The following is a 21,627-nucleotide window of genomic DNA, read 5'->3' on the forward strand; positions in this document are numbered from 1 at the left end:
GCATATAGTCTGTGATAACACCGCCATAATCGCACCCCGTGAAATGAACGTTGGTGTCGCCACGCCGAAAATATGCCTGAAATACTCTCGGTGTGGCTCCAGCCCTGTGAGAAGTAAAAAAAAAATCTGGACAGCCAAAGCATGTCATCTGGTCTGGAAGTCAAACCAAGGAGATCTGTTTTACCGCTTCAGCCCTTACACCCAATGAGCAAAGCAAGAAGCCCACAATGGCAGTAATCTTCAAGTAATATTTTTTTAGCGAATGACTACCGTAGAAACATCACCGTTAACAAACGAACAGCAGGTTATAGATTTCCTCTGTCTGTCGACACTGTGTACATCGGCCAAACTGGCCGTTAGCTAAATAAGTGGTGGAAAGGGTATGTGTATTTGCTGAACGCTTCAGGAAGTCTACACTTGCCCGCACGTTTACGTTAGTGCACCTTCAGTCCTATCACGAATTAGAAGCAAACTGGGGAGCCTATCTCACGATGACTGTGATCGGCAACCCTTATGCAGAGTTCACTTCTGAGCAGACAGGCATCACACAAAACAAGTACTTTTACGCCTAGAAGCCCTGCGACACATCGCACACATGTGACAACTTGTATCTTGCGAACACACTCCGTGAAACCAAGAACCCGGCTTGCACGTCGCGGATGCCACGGCACTCGCAGCCGGCAAAACGGTTCAGACGCAGTATATCACATGATGAATGACAGCGGTAACGAGTCAATAAAACTCATTGCTACTGATCGTGTCATCCCTCCTGAAAGCTGTAAAGTACTGGCGTTCGCGGCAACGGACTCAATACACAGAACTCATTCAAGTCGCGTACGCTGGGTGCGCCAATCGGACATTTATCATTTTGCCAAGCCCTGAACACGTGTCGTACTTACACTGCACGTGTATGTGATGGATTTCTAGTTTGCAAATGACACGCGAAACACGCACAATAAATCAAGAAGCCGACGGCTCCAAACATTTCTTCCGACATCCGCGTAAACTTCCTGTGTGTTCCGTCTGTTTCTGTCGGTGATAGCACGCGCCGATGAGGTCTGGAAGAGTACACCGGCTTGCTGCCTTCGATGACTGTCTCCATGGGTGTTGCATAACTCTAGTAAATATCACAATAACGAGAAAAAATATACTTTTTTTTTACTCAGCTGTAGCTTAGGTCTAGCGTGACCGCTTCGCTTTGAGCAAATCGAATTTTGATCAAGACAGCCGGACAGTTATCCGCAAGGCAAAGCGGAGCATCAAAACGGAGTGCGCAACGGAGGTCGGATAGCGCGAGTTTGGGTAAACAGGTCATGGCTTACATTGTCTCGTGAAGTTTTGGGATACCTACCACACAGCTGTGGCCCGCAGAGAACATTTATGAAGGCCTTTCCAAAACGATAGCGTCTCGCCGGGTATAGACTCAGCTGGAGGTCTCCGCGGCCATGCGGTGTTGTTTATTGATCACGTATTCATCAGGTGCGTTGAACTTTTAAACATGCATCGCTATGTTTCATATCTTTCTGTGCGTACTCGTGCACTCGCAGTGTTTCCTTCACCACTCGAAAATTTGCCTGCTAGTCATCGCTGCACTACGTCTCATACCTTTAACGACATGTGGACTTCGGTTAGCATTTTGGTAGAAGATGCAAAGAACAATTAGATATGAGATGGAAATATACAATTTCACGCGTCATGTGCTTTTCCACAGCATCTATTTTCAACCATTCCGGAAGAGTTGGCTCAACGTAGATTCTAACTAGTTAACATTGTGTATGACAAGCAGTAGAGATGGCGCTTGAGATTACAATTGCTCCAGGCGCCTTCATCGCCACTTTTGATTAGCTTTACAAGGAGAAGCGATAGAGGGAGAAGAAAGTAGGAGGGTCTAGTAAAAGAAAGTAGACTGCCGAAAGGTGATGGCGGCTTCGTTGTGCATGTTCCTGGACCTTAGAGGAGCTCTGGTTTATGGCTGAAGGAGCTGCCATTCTTTTTAGGCGAGTCTGGCCAGGTTTGTGGAGTCGATAAACTGCACGAGTCGGTGTAGGGATGGGAGGTCGCCCGGAGAAGATATCTTCATAGCGTGCAGCAAGGCCGATGTGGTGGCGTTGCTGCAGTAGCGTTGTGGATTGCGCGGTGAATGCAGTGCAAGAGACAAGGGTGTGGCCCAAGGCTTCGCGATCTGCACAGGGGTCGCAGGCTTCAGAGGATGCTGGGCCTTCTCTGCAGAGGCAAGGAGTAGTTCTGACGAAAGCTACGAAGAACCCGATGATCAGGGATTTGACCCAGCTTTTGAGACTTTTCCCCAGTAGGGACTTCGAGGCTCTTCCAGCCGTGACCTTCAGGTCAAGGCGTAGGCAGCCGGCCAATGACAAGTACCACTTGAGAACAAAAATATTCTTGATTTCAGCCCCGTGATTGGTGGAAATTTTTTCTAATGAACAATTGTACGAAATGAACTTTTTGTGAATACGACTCAGATTCTTATAGAACTGTTTATACTATTACTATTTTGCCTCTTATTATACTTCTGTTGCTGCGCTCTCTTGTGAAGGTACTCGGGCTGCTATTCCTGCGGTACGACGTGGCCGTGGTACTGTCGGCGCGTTTCTCGTTCGAAGACACCACGCAAAGAGGCGCCACCGGTCGCTACAGCCTCAGGATCTCTCCCACCGTAGCGCCACGGGTGTTGGATTCCTCCAACTCCGAGCACGTGGAGACCAGAATGCTCGCGTCCATCCAATCACACTTGCTGCAACAAACAGCGGCTGCAGGCAAACCAACCGTCGCAGTGGACCTCCGCGGCGACGTCCTAAAGGCGAGCATTCGGCTTCGGGACTCTGTACAGAGCTCAGGCGACACCGTACTCGAGGAAGACGCGAGCCTCCTTCAACAGCGGTTTCCGCACTTCGACCTGAGCTCGTGGCGTGAGATAATCCTCGAGTGCTGCGTTTCATGCAAACTGAAAATCCAAAGCCTCTCCTCCATGCGGAATGTGCTAAACGTCCTAACAGATGGCGCGACGAGGCATGAGGCACTCGTCGCCTATTTTGTGGTATCGGCGGCTATTTCTACGTTCTCCGAGGAGATTGCGCGGGCCGACACCGCCGGAGGATTGACTTGGCGCGCCGCCTTCTGCGACGAGGCGGTGCTCAGAGCTGCGCCCCTGTGGCTCGTGTCTTCAACGAGCGTCCTCACTTCCGACGAAAAGGACACGGTGGTGCGAACGATGTACGCCGCCACATTGGATGCCGTTGCCTCCGACGCAGATGCTCTGTTCGGCGACGCTTCGGACGCAAGAAAGGCGCGCCAAGTACTCGCCGAACATAAACTGCTACTGCCGCAAGACATCGCCCGAGAGTACGCTCCGTTTGCGCCCAACCTGAGTGGTCGCTATGTCGAGAACAAGTTCGCGCTCCGCGGATTCCTGTACAGGGTGAGCACTGCATTCTCGTGCAAATTCGAAATCCAACGATAATTGTGGCCGCTTTTTTTTCTGTCCTTTCGGCATTGTCTACCCACTCCCCTCTGTAATGCTCCAGCCCTGAATGTAAATAAGTAAATCAGATATTCGACACTACGAGCTTTCTACGGGTTTAAAACCGCTATCACTTTGCCTGCAAGTAACTCCAAAGTTTATATAGTCGCTCTTCAATCCAACTGTTGGAAAGTTGCATACGCTTAACCTATCTTCATATACCATTCTTGTAGACCGAAGGAAGTTCTTTCATAACTACAATGCCGATTCCACGTTCGAGGAAAGAGAAAGCAACAGTTACCGCTTTCTATACCCCAGCTGCTAACTTTATAGCTGTATGTGCTAAAAGATTCCAAGCGCTGTCGAGAGAAATTAAGCATTCCTTAACATTCTCCTCAGCAACCATCGTCAGAAATTTTGGCTATAAGGTCCAGCTCGTAAAGCGCCGTCCAGGAAGTCTTCCACCTCACGAGCTTAGAACTGCGTTTAGTAGCCGCAATAGAAGCAAATGAAATCTGACGAGACTATCGTGCGAGAAGGCGAGCTGCCCTCACTTCAGCAGAAATTCTCCCCCATCTTTCTCCACCAGCCCCGGCAATCGACCTTAGTCTCCAACCTACTCCCACATCAGAGTCAGTGCCCCACATCTTGGCACACGTGACATTTGTGTCGCGATATACGCCTCTTCGTTTTCTGTTTTTCATGATTTTTTTCTTGCGGCGTGGTGCGTCTTCAGAGGCTGTCTTGTAAGCTGTGTGGTTTCACTAAAATCCCCAAATTCGACATGCTAACTGCGCACAGCAGGCTCCATATATCATCGGTCCAACTGTAGTACCAGCCGCAATATTATCCGGAAGGCCCATTCCGATAGTGGCGTTTGTTGAACAGGGAGTCCACGGAGAGCACATTTTTGCGGCTAGGGTGGCGTTCAGGGCATGGAATCCACCAAGTCCATCGACTACTACGTCAAGTTGTAGAAAATGAAGGAAAAGGGGTTTATTTATCTTAGTTACACGGCTCCAGTTACGGAAGCGCACTTTATGCAGGAGCAAGTTCAACGTCTCAGTGCACATCAGGACCCTCTGTCCTCACTCTCGAAAAGTGTCTGCATTTAAGACCTTCGTCTTCCCTAGGCGAGTCGACTAGAGAATTTCAAGACTGTCCAGCAGCAAATGACTATCGTCGACTTTGTTGCGGTACCATGCCCATGCTCGAAATAACCTGCAGTCACTTTGGCTCCGAAGAGACCCGTTTGGAATATGTGGCAAGGAAGCAACCTGCGCCTCTTAAGTCGTCGACGCTGTTCCCCCCTTTTTTTTTCCTTCGTTCGGGCTGCCAGTTAAAGGCCGGGGTGAAGGCCTCTCGTCGAACCCTTTCAGTCGGTGTCCACGCTGCGTTGACGTCTGGACAGTAGTGGTGGTGGTTGGACTCATCGTAAACGCCTAATTACCTACGCCTCTCAATTTATTGTCGTGGTTTCCTCCTTTTCATTCTTTGCTCACGTTTTTAGGTAATGTTTGGGTGAGTGCCCTTCGTAGGACCTTTCAACGGTCGGTGTCCCCACTACGTTGACGTCTGGATATGAGGGGTAGCGGTTTTGACACGTAGCACTTGCCCAATTAACGCATTTGTGGTGTTGAGTCGTAAAAAACGCCCCCTCCTTCAAGAGATCCGACCTGAGGGCGACAACGTGCCAGGTTTCCCGAATCGTCGATGTTCGGTCGCGGCCTCGGGGATCATTCTAGTTGTGATGGCCAAACTCACACAGCAGCTGGGGGGCCCGGCCCCTCGCTTCGTAGTGTCCACCTCGCTGGGAATACACAGGCACACACACGCAAACTCGTTGGCGTGCCCGAGCCACACGCCTACCCGACGCTATGATCCCTATATTGTTTACAATGTTTTACACCTCCCTCAGTCTCTCTCGTCTTTAGTCATGGTCAGCTCTCGACTAGAGAGAAATAGGTGGCTAACTTCATAACTTCAGTAGCGATAGGTGCAAAATACGTTTCTAAAAAAAATTTTGAGCTCGTGGCCCCGGCACAGCTCGTCTGCATTCTGATTCCGGCCAAATTTCATTTCGTGTCATTCGTCTCCCGTTTCTTTCTGACATTTGCTTCAGCCATACAAGAGGGCCATGGTCGCTCTCGACCATGAATTTGGCGCCTTGTATATCGCATCCTAGCTTTTGGATTGCCCATTCCATGCAAAAACATTCTTTCTCCCAGGTGCTAAACGCCACTTCTCGCGGTGTCAGTTTTCCCCTGAGGTACCGCACAGGATGCGCTTCACCACTTTCGTTAATTTTGGCAAGGTGGACACCTTTATCACGGTTGCTGGCGTCACACCAGAGAATGCATTATCTGCAGAAGTCTGGCGAGACAAGTACAGGTCGTGAAGACAAAGCTCCCTTCTCGAGCAATCCCCTTTTTCGAATAAGCTTTCGAACTTTCGTGTGACACACGCACTAACATTTTCTTTCTCTTGTCCACTAAGGGCCCGCACTAATGAAAGAATCAAAATTTGTTCCGTAACTTACGCATTTGAATTTACACGAAGATTTGAGCTTCCTTCTAATTACTACCTACGCACGCTCCAAGCGATTCTAAAACGCTGCTGTCTGATGAATACACGTGCGAGACACGCACCAATGCTTTGCTTCTTTGTGTCCGAGCATGACACGCTTCAAAGGGACAGTACTAACACTACATAAATTATGCGGTTAAACAACGTCTCCTCTAGAATACTCGTCTCTCTCGCAAAGAAAAAATCTTGCGACGACTTCCGAAAAGTGAACTGATACACAAGCGAGCCATTACAGGTATAAACAACTACCCTACACTCCAAGAAAAATCGTGGGGAAAACGGGCGTAACTGGGCCGTTAGTCCTAAAAAGGGCGCTTTCGTCCATCAAAGGACTAACTGTATGAATGCGCGTGCCGTGTGCAAATTTCGGAGAGTAAGTGTTTAGTCCCTGGTCTGAAAGAGAGCAACGGGAGGACGAACGACAACAGTTACTCCCCAGGCGCTTCGCTGTTTTCGTCCGTGTCATGGAGAGATGCGGCGAAAGCGCTATTGTCTATAAATCGTGAATAATTCGAAGTCCGTGCACTGTCTATTGAACTACATGCATAGCAGCACCTTGCCTCTTCGTGAGAGCCATGCCCTTCGTGCGCACACCATGAGTGAGCTATACACATTAAAAGTGCAAGTCATTGATAGACAGCTAGATTTTCTTGGTCCACAGTACCCAAGTTCCTTCCGTTCCAAGGAGGTTGCAAACGGAAACGATGTGTAGTTCAAACGGGACACGCTAAGCGAGAGAGAAAGTGGCCTTCTCTGTCGTCTTGGCTGCCCCGTTTGAGCACGCTACACGTATACATCGCGTTATGCCTCAGTTTAAATCACCCTAAGAATACTCGGGCTGATTTCTTTTCGCAGTCGCTTATGGTTGCAAGTGCACTCAACGTTAGACTCTCACTAAATAGCAAGCACAAAATGCAAGTCGCTTTTATATCGCCGCACTGGCGTTCAGATGCTTAACTTCGTCTAAATACACATACCTGCCAACCGAGCATCGTGACATTACGCAGGCATTCATTGGAAAGAGGATCTGCGTTATTTAGGTGTGCCTCTCTCACAGTATAGAAATAGTAACGCTCATTGGTCGGAAGTAGTTGGAAAACTTCAACGTAAAGTGAATTCATGGAGAGGGCGGATTATGTCAATGTTCATTCGTGCTGAAGCGTGCAACGTGTTCTTAGCTTCCCGTGTTATGTATGTGCTGCAAATATACTGCACTGCTCACGACTTCGCCTTCAGGCACTGCGTCGCGTATTTGCAGCATTTATTTGGCGTTCGAGCTGTGAATCGATGCGGCGTGACAATCTTCTGCTCCCCCTTGAACGTGGTAGTCTAGGATTAGTACACCTCTTTGTCAGGCAAATTGTTTCTCGCCTGTTTGTCTTTCGAGGCAGTGACTATCCGTTTTTGCGTGAAATGTTGCAACTGCGTTTATTTCATTATGTTCCTAATATAGTAGTGTTATCAAATGTCTAAGATGTCCCACAGGCTCCTTGGGGCTTTCTCAAGGAGGTTGTTGACACATTTCTTTTCTTGAAAGTTAGATTTAGGCCTGGAGTACGTGTTCACTGCCAGTCGAAAAGCAATTTCTGCGGCACTGGTGGACTCTATTTTCCCAAATGCTTTGTATCGTGCACCTTATTTAAGCCGGCGTTATCAGGATGTACTTAAGCGCGTCCGGCAAATGTGTGTACCTCCTGGAGCAAAACATTTTTCTTTAAATTACATTCAGAAACACTTCCTGGTAAAACTTGGTTAAACTCGAGGGGTTGCTTTGTGCCGGGGTCAACAAACTGTCGGCTCTGTCCACGCGCCGAAACCATAGATAACTGCTTCATAGACTGTTGGGACGCTGTATTTTTTTTTTTTTTGGGAGGGGGGGACATTCTCCAACGGACGCTTAAAAAAGACATTGACATAACTCCATATTTAATTAGGTTTCTGCCGTTTAAGGTTACGGGTGGTCCTCCCTATGACATGTTCATAATACTTGGCTTATATAGCTTGTGGAGAAGTAGACTGTGTGTTCGCCATGCCAAAAGCCCGCGATCTACAAAATCCTCTTTCGTGAAAGTGCTGCCTATGTAAGAAGTGTGTACGCTGTGCAGGACCCCCCGCCACACTGGATGCACTTGTTGCATGTATGTGTTTGTTTGCCTGAGTTTTAAGTGTGTAGTTCTGTCAACGTTTTAATACACTTTCAGTTTTGTTTTCCATTTAATAAAGAAAATAAAAGAGTGGTGAAGGGGTCAGAGTGCCTGACTTGTGAGCGAAAGGACGTGAGTTTGAATGCTACTTTCGGGCAAGCTTTTTTTAAATTTTTTTTCAGCTCACTAATTTTTTATTAGGGTATAAATGCCCAATTTCATTAATTCCACATTTGCGGAGCATTGGAACGAATCACCGTTACTCCCTTGAGGAGCATCAGAAAAGGGCAACTGTTAGTCCTCGAAGGAGTAAGCGCATGGGGAGTAACAGTTCATCTCATGTCAGTTAGTCCCCAAAAGGACTAATGGTTGTGGCAAATCAGTTGGTCCCCAAAAGGACTAACCTCCCTACCCCTTTTAGTCCTTTTTTTTCTTAGAGTGTAGACTTGGTGGTGCAAGCGTATAAAAAAGATCAATCCTATCTGCTAAACAAAAAAGGACATATAAAAAAAAACAATCTTTCCAAACTTTACGAGCGCCAAAACCATCGCCTTAAATCGTACTCGAGGTGGGCTCTATCTGAAAGCTCCTGTCACACTTGTCAACCCGGGAATACAAATGGCACGTATGTCATTCCCCTCGCTGCAGAGCCCCGATGCCTTTCGTACTGTCCCGCTGCCTTTCTGGCATTGCCCTCGAAATGTACTGCCTGGTATGACTACGTCGCGTCGGCTTAATGCCGCGTTCTCCCCTGTCAGACAGGCTACTCCTCGAAAAGAACTAAACGAGGGGAACGGAATTGACCCCTGGGTTTTGTCCTCCTCCGCGTCTAACACAGCTTTCTTCTCAACCCCGTCTGGTAACTCGTAGGCGCTCTGCCTCGAAACTTTTCAAACGACAAACGCACCTTTTTTTAATCTTTCTCTGCGCGCCGCACCGCTTTTAGTGGCTTTTGATTTATTGGACGCGTTGCGCTCTTTGCCGCTTTTCTGCATTTGCGACGCCTCTTTCTCTTAGCACTGTTGGTGCTCATTTCCGAGTGACTTTTTTTATTCCAGTTGGTGGTCCCTCAGCCTGACCAACTTCCTGAATTTCTGCCGGCGAAATCGGAAAGATTTCCTGCTCCAGCTTAACTATATACATCCCGAGCTAGCCGCTTTCTTCTCTTTCTTCGCACTGAGTATATTTCATCGTAATTCAGCGCCGGACTCTCTTCCCGAATTTCGGAAGGGAAAATCGCCAAGATTTCCTGCTCCAGCTGAATTACGTCTTCCAAGCTAGTTACTTTAGCTTCCTTCTCTGCACTGTGTTCTGCGTCGCAACACAGCGCTTGCTCCTCTTTCTGAATTTCTGTCGAGGAAATCGTAAGAATTTCCTTTTGTGGCTTAACTACGCCTCCCGAGCTTGCGGTTTGATCCTCTTTCTTTGCATTGTGTTCCGCGTCTAACACAGCGTCAGACCTTATTACTCAATTTGAGTCGAGAGAATTGGCTTCTCCCGACATTCCTCTGCGGAGAGCTTGAAATTAGCAAGCAAACCCGCCTTTACTAAACTGTACCTGCCTGCCTCGCCTGCGCTTAGTCGGACTACGATCTGCGCAACCTCTCCCGGCATAAACTCAAACAACCGCTCCGGCTGTGTGTCCTGGAGAAATGATCACTTCTCACCAATCCGTTTGAAATTAGTCAGGTAGAGACCGATGTCATCGCCGGTTTCGCACGGCTGAAGCAAACTCGTCATTATCACGCTTTCTGTCTGTGGCGGCACCCTACGCCTGAATCTCGCGATGTCTAGTCTTATTTCCGTGAGCTCCATTTCATGCTGCCTCTTCTCTTCCGGTCACTCCTTCTCTTCTGGTCTTTCTTTCACCTCGCGCTCCTTTTCTTTTTTTTTTTGTTCTTTATGTCCTCTCGCGCTCCTTCTCCACTCTCTCGCGTTCCTTCCTTTCCGCTCTTTCTTCTCACGTTCCTTCTCTCTCGCGACATATCTTTTCCCAGGCATCTGTGAGCTTGTCCTCATCGAAACACATTTGGTCAATCGCAGTATGAATTACAGGCTTCCTCAAGCTATGGTTATGTTCATACCGAGCTCTGCTGCCTAGAGCAACAGCTACTCTTTAACACTGTAATATCCATGCTTTTTGAGAGCTGACTACAACTTCCCCTGTATTGCCCGCGCACCCGGTGGCGATCACTCACCGCTAATTTCCCAATAGAATCCTGTCCTTATTATCCGGCCAAACGTAGTCGCTCAAGCACTCGCCCAAACTAGAGATTGCGAAGGTCGTGTCTCCCGGAGCCGCGTTCCCAGGTACGCCGATCACAGATGGTGTAACTGCCTTCTGCTGCTCTTCCTTCCAGATTCCTCGAGTCATCCAGCACTCCAGGCCTTCAGTTACTGCGACGTTTGTGCCTGCCTGAGCGACGAAGAGGGGTCTGCTGATCCCGGATTTGCAGAAGTCGCCCTGCCATCCATAGTTTCTCTCGATCTTGCAAAGTTCGTGCCTCCCGGAGCCACGTACACAGGTCCGCCGATCCCAGATCGTGAGGACTGCCTTCTTGATCTCACCGCTGCCAAGCAGTTGTTGCGCCTATGGTGGTGTTCAGGGCATGGAATCCACCTGACGGAATCCATGACATCGACTACTACGTCAGGTTGTAAAAAATGAAGGAAAGGGGGTTTATTTACCTTAGTGAGACGGCTCCAGTTACGGAGCAAGTTAAACGTCTCAGTTCACACGGGACCCTCTGTGCTCACTCTTGAAAAGTCTCGGCTTTTAATACCGTCGTCTTCCCTACGCCAGTCGGCTAGCGAATTTCAAAGCTGTCCAGCAGCAAATCACCATCGTCGACTTTGTTGCGATACCACGCCCATGCTCGCAATAACCTACAGTCACTCTGGCTCCCAAGAGACTGGTTTGGAATATGTAGCAAGGAAGCAACCTGCGCCTCTCAAGTCGTCGACGCTGTTCCCCTCTTTTTTTCCATCGTTCAGACTGCCAGGTAAAGGACGGAGTGAAGGCCTTTCGTTGAACCCTTTCAGTCGGTGTCTGCGCTGGGTTGACGTCAGGATAGAAGCGGTGGTGGTTGGACCCGTCGTAAGTGTCCAAATAACCACGCCTCTCAATTCGTTGTCGTGGTTCCCTCCTTTTCATTATTTGCTCAGGTTTGCTTAGCGCCCTTCGTAGGACCATTCAACGGTCGGTGGCGACGCTGCATTGACGTCTGGATAGGAGGGGTGGTGGTTTTGACACGTGGCAATCATCCAATTAACACCTTTGCTATGTTGAGACCTAACAACCCTCCTCAACGAACATAAGGCGTGTAACTGAACCACAGCACATAGGACAGACCGTCAAGTTCAGTGTAAAGTCTGTTTCACCTGCTGAAATTCTGCAACGCGAATTACTCCGACAAAGCGAGTTCTCGACGCTGCCGTTGTTGCAAATGGGTCGCAAGCCCCAAGGGTAGCGTTGGCCTGGCGGCCTGGGGCACAGCTGGAAGCATCCGAAGGTCCTGGCAAAGCATGAGTCGACTGCTAACAGAACAACTTGTTTATTATAGCATCGCAAAAGAGCGGACGGTCAGGTCGACCGAAGTGGAGAAACGGGAGACCACGTTACTCGACTGAATAAATCGAAGCTTCTCTCCTGGCGTCCGGGGGCAGCTGCTTTTATACTCTCGGAGTCGAGGGCAAGGAGGAACGGCTCCGAAGAGGCGCACGTGACGGCGGCGCACGGACACGTTGAGACAAGAAGTGACGTTTCCGCCGGGCCGGCGCTGGTCAGACCTCCTCGCTTCACAGTTGGGGAGCTCCTCTCCCCGGCTGCCGCGCTTTGACAAGCGTGGGCACCAACATGCACACACACAAACGAAGACACGTGGCATTGAAACATGCCTGGACGCGCTTAGCAGGAGGCGTTGGGACAGCGCTGAACTGGCCAAAATGTCCGCCGCTGTGAACGAAGCCCCGGCGTCCATGGCATCCGCGCCGGCTATACCGCACGTCGGAGGCGAAACGCAGCAACCCTCACTGCGAAAATGTTTGTTTTAATTGTTTAGGTTTCAAGCGTTTGCGGACGCAGGGAACACGTCCTCCCGCATGCATGTCGAAACGCGTGTTATACCCGGGTAACGCAGACAAATTTAGCGTAATTCAGAGCGAGTGCAATTCGCCGCTGTTGTCATTCGAAGTCTGTCACAAGGGAACGCTTAGTAAAATTCGCTGCAGAAGGCACTCGGCAGCGAGTGTAATGCTCTCATCAACTGAGCTATCGCGGCGCCGTTCTCCCAGCCACTTTCTGGGGTATTGTTGTGTTACTACTAGAACTACCCCTGGGAGTGTTAGCCAGTGACACCACTCACAAGCTTTGGTGGCGGTTGTGGAACTTTCTTTTTTTTTTGTCGCCACGTGTGGGTGATCTTTTTGGGTAAAGGCAACTGGTAAATTGCAAACAACTAGAAAACTGGAGAAACGGACTTTAGGCGGTTGCGCAACCCACCGCCGCGGAACGCGACCCAGCTAGCGCTCGTAGTCACCGCACTCAGCCGCAGGAAATGGAGTCCGTTCTTTCGTCGAGGAAAACCTTATTTAGCGCACAATTCATAGAGAAGTGAAGATGATGGAGGGAAGTGGAGTTCCTAGTCGCGGGGCTATACCTTCGTTTGTCTTCGTTTCTTTTTTACCTATTTTCTTAGCGTACATCTGCGCACCACGCTTTTTGGTTTGCAATGTCGGTTTACAAGCCTAGGCCTCCATGCACAAAGCCCTCCATACGCTTGTGGGCTTCGTAAGAACTAGCGCCGGGCAATCGTAATGTTCTTGCGAAAGAAAAGCTTGTCCTCTCAGCCCCTAGTGAAAGACTCTTCAAAGTTGTTTTGGCTTTCTTGCGTATCTTGCTTTCCCCACAAGAAAACTGATATTTCGTTTTAATAACGTAAGAGATAAGCGTTCTGAATCCAAGTGTAGTAAACTTGAGCGTATTCGGCAACGCTGCGCAAGCAAATATCGGGATTCATATCACCAAACTTTTCTTACTTAATTGTACATACATTATGTACAGTGTACTAGCATATGCAGCAATAGCGTTACTCGGGTGGAGGGGGGTGGGGGTGGGTTGCCCTGGGTGGGTGCAGAGGTCAGAATGGTGCACCTGGGCAGTGTAAGGGGAGAGAAGTGGCAAAGAACTTACTGAACAGGAGCACTATGCGCTGACTACAGGAAAGAAAAAAACTAATCAAAATTTGTAGGAGGGTGCTCTCAGCAAATCTTAATGACTTAGGGCCATGTAGAATAGCCCAGTAGTACGTGTAATATAGCTTAGAGACGTCGCCCTTGATAGGTACGCACGCTATTGTTTCGCAGACGCACCCGTGTAGTGCTCGTCGCAACTGCTGTAGAAATACTTTCTCACTGAGGCCGACTGCGTCAGCGGATAGTGCTAGATTACAATACATTTGTGCTTTAATTTTCCTATGAAGGCTCCTTTAAAGTACCGCACCATCTACTGAGACTGTATTCTTTGCTAGTCGCTTTCTGTTTCTGGGTCATCTTCCTTTTTCTCTGGTTTAAATTTGCTCCTTCCTAGCAGCTTATTTCAACTTCACCTAAAAAACAAGTGCACAATGTATTATTGTATGTACCTACGCGGCTACGTATACAATTAGCACCGTACGGGGTATTGTATACACTGTGAATACACTGTGCTTACCACATGCAGGCACATGTAGCTACAGGCCTTTCTGCGCGCTCCAAGTTTGCGTGCTGAGATGAATCCGAAGTGTCTCCTGCGAAGATAGTACGCGAAAAGGCAGGCATCCAGCTTCTGCTAAGTTGCTAAGCGGGACGAGCCCTTCCGAAGCCTCAGACGTACTTGAAGACAGTTCTTTCTTACCGGCTGAAGTTTTGTGTTGCTTGTCGGCGGCAATTTGTGAAATAATATTTTTAGAACCAGTGATACGTCTAGCTTTGGGCAGGTTGTCGGAAGCAGAGCTTTCTCGATCCCTGCTTCAAGTGTCACCGATTATGCAACAAAACATACCACCCTGGACACGGTCATCACTGTAAATCGTGCCAAATATCCCTGAAACCAGTGCAAAAAAGTACCTCATGCAGCGACCCATCGACTGCTCTGGAATATACACATTACACATTACCATTATTCTTAAATACCGAATGCTTAAAGCTAACGACGTCTACGATTTTAAACTACTGCAGTATATATATAAAAATGCACTCTATATACACGAAAACAATAACGAAGCTCCTTACGATATGAGACTAAAAAGAAAACGGACCCTAAACACAAGGACCAACTATGGTAAACAAACAAGCAGGTACCAAGTACTAACAATCCTAAATAAGCTAGAAGATACCATTGATTTCAGTATGACAAGAAACGCCTTCAAAAGCCATGTGAAGGAATTTTTACTAACACAGTGTTTGAGAGAGTGATTATTGCTACATAAATATATTATAACCCGCTTTTTTTCCCTGTTTTTTTTTCTGTTTTTTTCCTGTTTTTCTGTTTTACGTGGATACGTACATGTTCATGGCTATATGCTGCACTTTAGTGTACTATAGTAATTTACCTGTATACCCTTTAGGTTATTGACTGTGAACTATATATTATTATCTATATTATCTATATTAGTAAACAAACTGTAAACCAAAAATTTATGTTATTACTGTTGCTCAGTTTGTGTGCATAATGTGTTACAATATGTAACATTGTGTGTGTCCGCTCACTGCCAATGAATTACCACTAAATAATGTATAATAACAACTTATATTCGGGGTACAGGGGCCCCTGTCAGGCGCTGTGCGCCTTTTGCCCCTGCACCTTTCTTGAAAGTGTATTCAAGATGAAATAAACATTCATTCATTCATTCATTCATATACAGGGTGACCCAACTATCATGCAGCAAGGTTTTAAAATATTCAAATTCCATGTATCTCGACAGAATCAAGGCAATGTTGTTCGCGTCGCTTGGAGATACTCAGATTCATTTTTATGCACTGTCTAATTGAATAATTAGCAATAAATAATTAATCAACTTCCCAAATATTGTACTTACGTCAAAAGCATCAATGATAAAATTGTAGAGCAACATGAAAAACTCCCGATACAGTTTTCTGTTGCTCAATACGCATAAAGGTGTGTGTGTTTTTGTTTTTTTCGAGCCTGAAAGGAGCCCGCGAATACACGCCAAGTGCCTTGATTGGTAAAACATTTTTACGTAACACGTGTTGAGCAACAGAAAACAGTATCGTGACTTTTTCACCCCGCCGCACGCCGCCTACTACATCTCTGAAGGCTCCCTAACCGCTCCCTCCCCCAATACCGCACTCTTATATGTAATTGTTTTCTTTTTCTTTTTTTTTATTGCCGCTTTCCCACTCTCCCACTCTTGTCCACTCGTCTTGGTAACCACGTCTAAAGATGTCAAACGACAGCGCTCACTTTTCTTTTCAGTCTCTCCCTTTACAGTCAGCCGCCACCGACAACGACCGCACGTAACGTCACTCTGTTAAGCCGTTAAAACTGACCTGCCGAGTTTGCCGAGGCCGCCTTTGGCGAAGATAGGTCCGCCTGTCGAAACGTTGGCCAGCCTTTTTGCCGCAACTTATCCCTGTTTATAACCTTCATTTGAAATAGTGATTAACAGGACACAGAGGCTCCTTATAACACTTCTGATGAAGTTAGAAGAGCCTTGCAAGGCGTGTCTCAGGAAAAATTGCCAGGAGAAGATGGAATAACACCCGATTTAATCAAGAATAAAGGAGATGTTATGCGTTAAAAGCTCGCGGCCCTATATACGCAGAGGCTCACCACTTCAAGTGTACCAGAGAGCTGGAAGAATGCCAATATTATACTGATCGATACGAAGGAAGATGTTAAAGAATTGAAGAATAATATGCCCATTAGCTTGCTTTCAGTATGATATAAGATATTCACCAATTTCCAACATAATCAGGGCAATACTTGATTCAATCAACTAAGACAACAGGCTGGTTTCACCAAGGAATTCAGAAATGTTTCACGTCCATGTCATCAATCAAGTAAATGAGAAATCAGCGGAGTACCATCGACATCTCGATATGGCTTTCATAGATTACGAAAGGGCATATGATTTAGTAGACGTACCAGCACTCATTGAGGCATTGCGTAATCAAGGAGTACAAGAAGCACACATGAATATCTTAGGAGATATCTACAAATATTCCACAGCTACCTTGCTTCTCTACAAGAGAAGTAGAAAAATTTCTATAAAGAAAGGGGTCAGACAAGAAGACACAATTTTTCTAATGCTGTTCAGTGCATGCTCAGAAGTATTCAGGCTGTTAGACTGCGAAGGATTAGGAGTGAGGGTCACGTATGCCGAAGACAAACGTAATGTTCAATAGACTTGCAAGGGAACAAGAACTCATGATCGCCAGTCAGCCTCTAGAGTATGTGCAGAAGTATGCTTATCTAGGTCAAGTGCTCACAGGAGATCCTGATCATGAGAAGGAAATTTACACAAGACCAAAAATAGGTTCGAATTTGAAACGCCACGCATTATCAAATTGTGACTGAGAGCTTACCACTGACGTTGAAAATGAAAGTGTACAATCATTGCATTCTACCGCTGTTAACATATGGGGTAGAAACTTGAAGGTTAACAAAGAAGAACAAGAACAAGTTAACAACCACGCAAAGCGCGATAGAACGTAAAATGTTAGATGTTACGTATCGTTAAGAGACAGGAAAGGAACAGTAAGGATCGGAAAGAAAACAAGGGTAGACGATATTTGGACGGGGTAAACAGCGCGTAACACAAGCACTGAATTGTTCTTTCACGTGTCCTCGTCTTACGCGCTGTTTACCCAGTTCAAATATGCAACACCATCTAGCCCAACGTTGATCCCTCTTGTAGACGATATTCTAGCTCGCATTAAGATAGAAAGGTGGAAGTGGCAGGCCATGTAATGCGTAGGACAGAAAACGGTGGACCATTAGAGTTACAGAGTGGATGACAAGGCAAGGAAGCGCAGTCGAGGACGGCAGAAGATTAAGTGGCCTGATGAATTTACGAAATTTTCAGGTGTAGGTTGGAATCGGCTAGCACAAGAGAGGAGTAATTGGAGGTCGCTGGGAGAGGCCTTCCTTATGCGATGAACCTAAATGTAGGCTCGTAATGGTGATGACGCTTTTTTACAGAAGACGACGTTTCGAACATAGCAAAACAACTGTGCTTATGTAAAAAAACAATCGCCTCTGAAATATGCCTCTTCACTAAGGTAATTTTTCGCGATCGATAGACCCTGGACTAGGATCAAGCATATTAAAACCACTTCCTCTAAGCTTAGATACATTATCATCGCCTTCGACTGAACGTAGCATCCAGAAACAATCGTCTCTGATGCATAGAGCGTACTTCTCATCCCTACTGTGATGACTGTGGCAGTTTAGAGGCTAGTGTAACACCTCTTGCTTGAATGACCAGCGTACATTCTAGAGACATTACTTTTAGCGCCAAATGGAGACGATTTGACATGGTCCGCTAATCTTACCCAGCATCATAGGTTCAATGCCCCGCCCTTCGAAAGAGCGATGGGAGTTCGATTTATTGCTCCAATATCTATCAGAAATGGGCTTTCTCGGAAAGCGTTAAGGATTCGCTATGTAGTATAGAAAAACCTGAATTTTCCAACCGTCCCACCTGTCAATATTATTAGCAGAGTCACTCGCGGATTTCATATTGATATTTATTCTTTCTTTCTTTTTTCACTCTCCGCCGGAAACTTTTACTCCCTTTCCTCCTCCCTACAAAGAGTAGAATGCCGCCGGTTCAATACAAGCCCGCAAAAATATGCTTTCTAATAAGTAGCCTCTCTCTCTCCACCTTTCAAAGTTTGCATTTCTTGTGTTTTATACGCATGTTTATCTTTATGCGCACATTTATGTTAATCTTGGCATTCATCTGACGAAAACTATTTATTTGGTTTATATTTAGACGTTTTTTTAATAAAAAAATTGCAGCAGCACTCTCTCACCATGACTGTCAGTCACAATGCTGTTCGCATACAGGCAGTGTAGCGGCACATGTGTCTCTTATGCCCCGTTTATTTAGCATCTGCAGTGACCAATCTGAAACTTCCGCTGCTTTGGCTATGCAAGCTGTCACGTGGTAGTGACGATGAAGAACGACACTGTGTCAAAACTAAGTTACCAATTTAGCTCTTTATTGGGCAAAATTGTACACGCCAAAACAAGTAACACTCAATTACAACGACTGCGGCTAGCGGAGTCGGTGATTGTCGAAATTCTGACCTGCGGGTCAAGCGCGTCGGCTTTTATACATGACTGGTCGAACGTTCCAGCGTAACTGCTGGTGCCCGCGTCTTTCACTAAGTACAACAACATTCGCGTCGCGCATACAACCAGATTACACAAGACTCAGTGACAACAGACAACGGGTACAACCATCGATGATTAATTCGAGAAACTTCCGATACATGTAGACATTTCTCGCGCTTAGCGGTAACGTTTAATATTTGTTAGCCGGCGAAAACCGGTCACACGAGAAAGATAAACAAGTACACGTGTCAATGTGCGACATACTCCGGCATCGTCCTGTTTTTCTTATTTTGTCTTTTATGGCACTCGCTTGCCAACGTCAACCCTGATCATGGCGGCATGACGACCGCTGCACGAAACATGAGGACGATGGCATGACGAAATTTGGATGACGAAGCTGGAGTAACGTTGATGGCACGACCACGGCGACATGACGACGATCGTCTCACGACGGATGCGGGATGCCGACTGCCTGAAAAAGACACAATGACAACGATGGCATGACAACGGCGACCTAATCACGATTTAATGGCGACAGCACGATATAATGAAGAACTGACGTCGATGGAACGACGAAGGCAGTATTACAACGACGGCATCGATGGGTTGCCGTTACTGAAGTGATGACGATGGTAAAATGAGAGCGTGACGACCTGGCATGGTATGACGACGAAAGTATGACGAGAGACAGATAGCGAAGTTAGAACGACGACGATTTAGCGACCGCGATGACATCACAACGACAGTGACACAAGGTATACATGACGACGATTGTATCGCGAAGCCTGTATGCCAACAATGACCTGAAGACGACGGCGTGACGAGAGTCGGTTGACAAAGCTGGAATGACGACGATGCAACGACCACGACGGCATCACGACCGCAGACACATGTCTAGTGGCCCAAGCTTTTAGTCATCTTAGGTCACTATACGCCAGCGTAAAGGCGTGACGATAGCGGCCTACCCAGAGTCACATCCCATGGCCCAAGACAACTTGGGTCACTAGGTCGGCGTAAGAAGAAAGTCAAGGCAAGATAAGACAAAGCAAGGGAAGGCTGGCTCCAAACGGATAAAGATGGATGCCGCTGACCCTAGTGACGCCAGTAATATAAAGTACATGTTAGCGGAGGCGCCTTACATTGGCGCTCTTAATCAGGCATTTACATTTACTTGTCCGTACCAGTAAATACCCTCTATTAATGTTATTCGTTAAGCAACGCAAACAACAAAGTCAAAATCATGTCCCACCTTCTTCTCAGTTGAGGCGATTAACTTGTTAACTAAATGAATGACGGCAGTAAGAATAAGCAGCGCACAGAATTGCGCTGTTCACTAACTATTCAAATATGAGCAATGCTGCGCTTCTTAGTTTACTCACACGCTCATTTAACTTTGCCGTTTCAGGCCCGCATCCTGGATGCCAAGCATGGTGTCAATGGTGTCTCCGCGAACCACGCGAACGATCTTGAGGGCATCGCATCCCGCGTCGGAAACGTAGTGATCGTCGCGCCCGGGGCCTACTCGATGCTGTGCGTCCAGAACGGCGGTGGCGATGGCCGTCCCTGCGAGCTCAACGCGGCCACGCTGGGTGTCACCCTGGCCGACCTCTTGTGGGCCGCCCTGTTCGAGCGACGCGACTGGTCTGCAGCACTCCAGCGGCGCATAGACGAGCACCGGTCTTGCCACAGCCCCAGCCCACGTGCCAGCACCCACGGAGGCTCTGGTTTCGGCGATCTGTCTTTACCGCTCCTCTCGGTTCGGTCGGCCGTGAGGGTTGCCGCGCATGCGGACTGGCACACCCAGTCGCTGGCTCTGGTCAGCGAGTGGAATCTGTCGCCGAGCCAGGTGTTCTTCGTGCTGGTCTTCCTGACCCGAGCGTGCGTCGGCTGGTCCGGTGGTACTCAGGACGACGCCGACTCGTCTTCGTCGCGGGCCGCGCCTCTCGTGCGCCAGATGGCGGACTTCAGTGCAGCCTTTCGATGTGGGCCCGTTCCCGTTTTCAGTATCGGACGTTGCCCGTGAATATTCTTGAAGTTTGCAAAATGCGGCGCAGGCAACAATAGAAACGGACAGCATGGTGTTCAACATCTTTCGGTTAACCTTTGTTACAAAGTGAAATGGCACGGTATGTTTGGAGACATTCGATATTACAACTCTCCCTTTGATATATATATATATATATATATTTACTGTACTCTGACGAAGGCTGGTCCACCAGCCTAAAACGTTAAGTAAAAGAAGTCTTCCAAAAAGCTCGTCGTGTCTTTCCTGCGTATGTCAAGTCGGGTCCTGCGTGCTGAACTTTGAAGAAAACCCGTATATATATATATATATATATATATATATATATAGGGGTTTTCTTTAATATATAGATATATATTCTTCAGCAAGCAATACAACCATTAACATCCGGACTTCAAGTTTTATTCTCATTTCTCTTCTAAACGTGGCATTATATTTAGTGGGCGCGATGTCTTCGTTTGGGCGCGTTTTCCAGATCTGCTCAACGTAGTAGCCAGTAGGCAGGGACCTCATACTACCACTGTCGGATGCGAGATACATATGCCGCAGCTGGTTCACACTGGACCCCAGTGCACTAGAACACGTTGCAACCGGAACATGTTTGATGAGGATCCGTAAGTGCGTCAACGCACTCTCTCATCTTGGGATAACGGCTGCCTGCTGGTTCTGATCGAACGCTCCGTATAGACCGTTTCTTCGTGGGCGCAGCCATATTGCGTAGGCAGCGGTGCCATCTATGGGCAGTCGGCATGCTGGTTTGGGTGAGCCATGGCTTCCGAGATATGCGTGCGCCGGCTGGTTTTGCTCCGGCCGTGCCATTCGCCGCGGTGCCCAGCCAAAAAGTACAATGGGACACGCGCGCCTCTGTAATCTGAGGGGTGTGGATTACACCTATTTCGAGAACTTCAGAATTCTTTCAGCATCGGTAGGCGTCTGGGTGCTGACATATTTGTCCTTACTAAGCGTATTCAAATATCCAGAGAAGCAAGGAGACCGCTATATGTGGCTTTTTTAGACATTATCCGAGTGTATGACAACTTAAACCACAACATAT

The 21,627-nt window shown here is 47.5% G+C and overlaps 1 protein-coding gene across 2 annotated transcripts in view; it reads left to right on the forward strand.

Moving 5' to 3' along the window:
* The window catches only part of LOC135900542 (uncharacterized), a 40,573-nt gene extending 19,781 nt beyond the window's left edge, over positions 1-20,792 (forward strand). For both annotated transcript variants that reach the window (XM_065430022.2, XM_065430020.1), the window contains exons 3-4: positions 2,555-3,436; positions 19,956-20,792. In XM_065430022.2, coding sequence (XP_065286094.1) covers positions 2,555-3,436; positions 19,956-20,573 — 1,500 coding nt within the window. In that variant the 3' untranslated portion in view covers positions 20,574-20,792. The remainder of the gene's footprint in view (positions 1-2,554; positions 3,437-19,955) is intronic.
* Positions 20,793-21,627: the final 835 nt, after the last annotated feature.

This window comes from Dermacentor albipictus, chromosome 5 (assembly GCF_038994185.2).
Source record: "Dermacentor albipictus isolate Rhodes 1998 colony chromosome 5, USDA_Dalb.pri_finalv2, whole genome shotgun sequence".
Lineage (NCBI taxonomy): Eukaryota > Metazoa > Arthropoda > Arachnida > Ixodida > Ixodidae > Dermacentor > Dermacentor albipictus.